Genomic DNA, 5,460 nt, shown 5'->3' with positions numbered 1-5,460 from the left:
GGTTTACTATCTTGGAAGATTAACCATCGAAGATTAACCATCTCGAATCCGGCTTCCATCATAGAAGCTAGAACATGTGAAAAATAATATAAATAAATCGGTGGACTTTGGTTACCAAACTTACCTGCACCTTTGTCTTATTGTGTGAACACAAACAACGTGATTGACGAATATCTGAAACCAAGTAATAGATAATACTAACGAAACTTGGTGTAATGCCGTGTGAAGTATCTAAATGGTTAACAAGAAAAGCATAAGGGCGAAAAATTTAAAGACAATCTAAATTTTAGTGATCAAATTAAATAACTTGGTGTCTAAATTATCTTTTTATTAAAACTTATATGAATTAAATGTCTACTTTAATTGTGTTTCTTAGTTTAAATTTCTTGTTGAGTAATGATTTGGTCCACTTGGACGTAATAGGCATGAAGTGGGAAACGTTAATGTCCAGTTGCACAGAAAAAAAACGTTCTGGACGAAAGTCGCATAATTGACCAAACCTCATGGACGATTTTGTCACTTTACTCTTTATATTTAGTTTATATTAGGTTCTCATTTGTAATTAATATACAGAGTCACATGAGGTTATGCAAATCGTGTTCGGTTTCTTGATTCAGTTGATCGAATAAATCCAATGATACTGAATTTCTCAGCAATCTTAGAGAGTGTTTGGGATTGGTTCTTTAAAATGCTTATTGCTTTTTGGAGAGACAGTGTTCAAAATGTCTCTCCAAAAGCACCAAATTGTTGCTTTTAGGTACTTTTAGAGGGGCATTTTGAACATTTTGCCTCTCCAAAAAGCAATAAGCATTTTAAAGAACCAATCCCAAACATACCCTTAAAAACCCCGTTTTAGTTGTGTTTTTATTTATTATTATTTTTTTGCATGTGTTAATAACACATATGGCCATTTCGTATGTTTTAATTATGTTGTTTATATTAGTTATGTTTTAATTATATGACGTAATAACACGTATGATTCATGTGGTTTAGGCAAAGTAACAGGTTTAGGCATTAATTTTGAAAATTGCATGAGGTTTTATTTTTGTAATAGGTTTAGGTATTATCATCAATTTCAGTTTAAAATATCTGTAGAGTCTAAATAAAATGAGTTGGATTGAACTTTCTCAGGCCAATAAAAAAAGTGAAGTGGCAACCCTGGTCAACCATAAACAAAAATAAAAACTTATTGATCAAAAATAAAAATTTTCATAATGTTACACAAATTAAAAACTAGAATCAAAATCCATAAGAATCAGAATCGTATGTTCGAGACATTTCTATCAAAAATTATAACCTGGTTCGGGCTAATGATTTTGTAAAATAATAAGAAAAAAAACTTGTTCAAACAGCCAAGACCAGACCAAACCAAACCAAACTAATAAACTACCAAACTAATAACACATAAGGTTTCAGTTCCATCTCTTACTTTATGGTTTCTTTACAGTTTGGCCCCCGCCCAATCCGGACCTAACCCGGTGAACACCACTAAATAGCACTATTATTTCTTACAAAAGTTAGCCCATATTAATCAATTATTAGAGACAACAAACCTACCTTTCATTCTTACAGAGAATCATGAGATGGAACCGATTTCCACTCACAAACTATTCATCTCTCACCGCTTTCTCATTTTCGATCTTGCATACCTACGAGAACCACACAACATAAAGAAACAGGACAAAACATATCAAATCCTGCAATAATTGTGTCACATTTCATTTTCAAGTGTTTGTAAGCATCTTCAAGAAAGTTCTTTTCCATAACTATCAACTATAGAGGTGGCCCGCCAAAATAATCATGCAAAAGGCTAAAATGGATTCGAGCTGTTGAGTTGACCCACACACACCAAATTTATTTGTATGACTTTTTTCTTAATTCTAAAAATGATTAGTATATTATACTTTATTATGCAGTGTATTATTGACATAATATTTTTTTAAAAATAAAAAGAGATGACTGTAAATATTTTAATTTTAATTTATTATTCCTGTTTAACATGATAATGTTTAAATGATCTCTGCTAAATTATTTTTGGGTTAAATAAACTCATAAACACAAGGTACAAATAACTATAAAAACTTACTCTATATGCATGCCTCCGCGATCTGATGATGGCAGTGTGCTTCCCTGAAGGGTGTTCATGACCTCGGTAGCTTGTTCCACCTCCTGCCAAACAAGACCGAGCAAAATATGTTAAATTTTATGCAAGTTTAGAAACTAGATAGACTATCAGTATATTTAAATTTGGCTTAGATGAAATATTGTTGCAAATTCATATTTACCAAAACATTTTATAGTTTTGAGATGTCAAAAAAAACATATTTTGTGAAATTTAGTCTCTCCAACGGTCGGTCTGTTAATCATTTAGCAAGAAAAAAGGTTTTGGGAATCTGAAAATCAAATATTAAAGGTAGAGGAGGCAAAAATGCATGGGTCAGGTTTTTGTAAATTTTAATATATATGGAGGCAATCCATATATTGAAATTTTGAAATTACTTTATAGGTCACCAAATAGTGGTTCGTTTATAACAAATCAGAAAAAAAAACATGTGGAAATAAAAATGCCCTTAAGATTTTTTTAAAGACAAACATACCCTTGTTTAGCTTCCTATTTAAACCCCAAAAGAAAGAAAAAAGAACTGCTGAAAACTAAATTCTGATGACATTTACATTATCCATCAAATTTTTACCTGGCTTTGGCATAAAGGAAACCAGATACATACTTTGTAAGTAATTTCATTGAATGAGTGATCTTGATCAAAAAAGTTAGTTGGGGCTGCTTGCACATACATTTTACCATTTGAATAATGATTTAATGTCTTTGAATAAAATGATTTAGAATGTCTTTTTGCAATTAACTACGCTTTTGGTGGTTAATCCGTAATAGACATCACATAATCGAACCAATTTATATCAATCAATCAATCAATCAAGCCCTGTATATCCCACCGCATAGCACGCTATCGGTAGGGTCAGGGGAGGGTGGGATGTAGGCAAGTCTTTCCTCTATATGTGAGAATAGAGAGGCTGCTTCCAGAGAGACCCCCGGCTCATAAAGCTACATACAGGGCTTTATGAGATCCTGTATGTAGATGAATGAAAACTTCCACCTCTAACTTAATGTAAGCCTCAACAATTCACTGGGAACCAAGAATAGAAATTGCTAATTGAGATCCTCTGCAAATAATACTATTTAACTTTGTACCTCATAATCAGCAAATGCAACTGGCATTCCACCTCTATTGCGCACCTTGAGTGTGTTAAATCCCGGGTATCTACAACCAAAATGCACAAAGGTCATCATCATAGACTGCAAATATCCCAAAATAATCGCCCACAAAGAATTACCACACAACTTGAGATATGCACATTTAAAGTATTTCTTACTTCTAAATTAAAAAAAAAAAGTCGACATTACCGTTTTTGCATTCCAAATATCAACTAACTTGCAAAACTTGTATATTATAAAGAAAATAAGAGTAAAATGGAATAACTAGAAATGTTATAAAGCTGAAAAGTTGCAGAGCCTCTTTCTACATTACCCCATATTATAACTAAATTATGTTGGAACAAACAAATATAGACACGTGAACAAGAATTATAGGACCGAGGTAGTATTTAAAGATTCATATATCTGGCTGAAATTACCTAGAAAGAACCGGTTTTAGCTCAGATTCTGTGCAAGTAGGACCTAAATTAGCTATAAACAAAGTTGAACATGCTCCATCGACTAAATTTTCTGTCTGTTCCTGTAAGTTAAGTCAACAGGCCATCAAACAATTGCATCATTCGATAGTGACTTTTAAATTCCTACTGTCAATAAGATATTAAAAAGCAGTTACCAACTTACATTTTCTGCAGCTTCAGTATTTTCAGGTTCGGCAGCTTTCTCCTCGTCACTGTTAGTTAAACACAAACACTGAGTTAGTCAATCTGCAATCATGCTGCGTTCTGTATTTTACATGATTACAATAACTAATAATATATTTGGTAATCAAAACAAATCTGGGATCCTTATAAAGCAGCAAACCTCTTTGTGGAAGCGTCTTTATTGTGCTCAGATGGTTCTTCAGTTTCACTGTCTCCTGAAAATGCAAAAAGCATGCATGAGTATAAAAATGTATATCTGCTTATTGTGTTTTAATACAAAAATAAGTTGTCTTCAAAGTGTTTGGGACTGTTTATCCAAGCTGCTTATCTAATTAGTCATAAGTAATATAAGTTGTATTGAATAAGCAACAAACAGTTTTCTTGAATTCGAACTGTGTTATTTAAATTCATCTTTTGTTTTAAAAAATCTATAAAATGAACATGTTAAAGCGACAGAACTCTAACTAGCTATTACCATCATCACTAGACTCTTGACCATCATTAGTAGCTGTTGATCTCCTATCAATGACAACGTAAGCCCCAGGTCCTGCTGCTCCTGCATATCAAGCAGTTCAAAATGCTTTAGAATTGTGATTATTATTAGTGTATAATAATGGACACAAGTGCATAATACCTGGTTTGTTCTTTCTTGTGGAGTTTGATCTTGCAAGTTCAATATGAAGAGTGGTACCAGTCTGAGGGTCAAACTTTACACCCTGATAATTAAATTAACGAGTCAGAATGAAGTGTAATAAAAGTAGTAATAAAGTACTCACATTGAGAGTATGAAGAGCAGTAATAGCTGATGCATGATTTACAAAAGTTGCAAATGCAACAACCTGCAAGATATAGAAATGATTCATCCCCAAATATCCTCTTTTATAGAAAAATACCTAACTTTTGATAATAATAATAATAATAATAATAATAATAATAATAATAATAATAATTTAATAGAAAAATAATAATGAGAGGAGACCTGATTGCCTCGGCCGGTGTATTTTAATTGGCAGTAATCAAAGCCTGGGCGGTGGCGGAAGAGGTTGTGAATCTCACGGGGCTTAACGTCGTCGGGTAGACCCGAAACGAAGAGCGTTTTAATGGCGTTGGGGTCGTCGTATCCGGCAGCATACTCTACTGCTAGTGGTGGAGGAGGAGGAGGAATGCTGTAGTATACTGGATCGTACGGACGGTGGTGAATCGCCATCGGAGGACAATCCGTAGTATAACCCTAAAAGTACTGAGACTTTTATTTACAATATTAATTAATAATCTAACAAATAGTTTCTTTTTTTTAACGTCAAAAAATCCCAATGTACATTTTTTAGTCAACCGCGATCCCATATCGGGTTCAAAAGTGGATTATAACACTGATTATTTCATAACTTGCGTATTTATTAAAAGAGGACAGACCTCTTACCGATAGGCCAACTTCTCAAGATATTTAACAAATAACTAAATTTTTTATATGCTTTTAATTTTTTATAACAAAATTGTTATAATTTATATAATAAACATTCCCCAAACATAAACTATACATTTTTTTTTTAAAATGTATTTTTATTTAAATTGTATGTGTTAAACTTA

General features: G+C 32.6%; 1 protein-coding gene across 1 annotated transcript; it reads right to left on the bottom strand.

Annotated features, from left to right (window-relative positions):
- Positions 1–1,557: 1,557 nt before the first annotated feature.
- Positions 1,558–5,104, bottom strand: LOC143601616 (uncharacterized). Its single transcript, XM_077078986.1, has 10 exons — positions 4,853–5,104; positions 4,650–4,712; positions 4,508–4,589; positions 4,349–4,429; positions 4,034–4,088; positions 3,854–3,902; positions 3,652–3,752; positions 3,209–3,278; positions 2,087–2,169; positions 1,558–1,649 (listed from the first exon to the last, which is right to left on the bottom strand). Exons 1-10 carry the CDS (start codon positions 5,078–5,080, stop codon positions 1,619–1,621), a joined length of 843 nt encoding a protein of 280 aa, XP_076935101.1. The 5' UTR covers positions 5,081–5,104; the 3' UTR covers positions 1,558–1,618.
- Positions 5,105–5,460: the final 356 nt, after the last annotated feature.

The sequence above is a fragment of the Bidens hawaiensis genome, unplaced genomic scaffold, assembly GCF_021521415.1.
Source record: "Bidens hawaiensis isolate Kalapana, Puna unplaced genomic scaffold, B.hawaiensis_p1.1 tig00056850_1, whole genome shotgun sequence".
NCBI classification, from domain to species: domain Eukaryota; kingdom Viridiplantae; phylum Streptophyta; class Magnoliopsida; order Asterales; family Asteraceae; genus Bidens; species Bidens hawaiensis.
The sequence above is the reverse complement of the archived record's forward strand: the minus strand, read 5'-3'. Positions and strand labels throughout refer to the sequence as shown.

What these genes read in the sequence shown, in the direction of transcription:
- LOC143601616 (XM_077078986.1), bottom strand. Translation starts at nt 5,080, where the DNA reads ATGGCGATTCACCACCGTCCGTACGATCCAGTATACTACAGCATTCCT. An exon ending in CTGCTCTTCATACTCTCAAT is followed by an intron (nt 4,590 to 4,649) that starts GTGAGTACTTTA and finishes TTTAATTATCAG; the next exon opens with GGTGTAAAGTTTGACCCTCA. An exon ending in CGCGGAGGCATGCATATAGA is followed by an intron (nt 1,650 to 2,086) that starts GTAAGTTTTTAT and finishes TGGTTCTCGTAG; the next exon opens with GTATGCAAGATCGAAAATGA.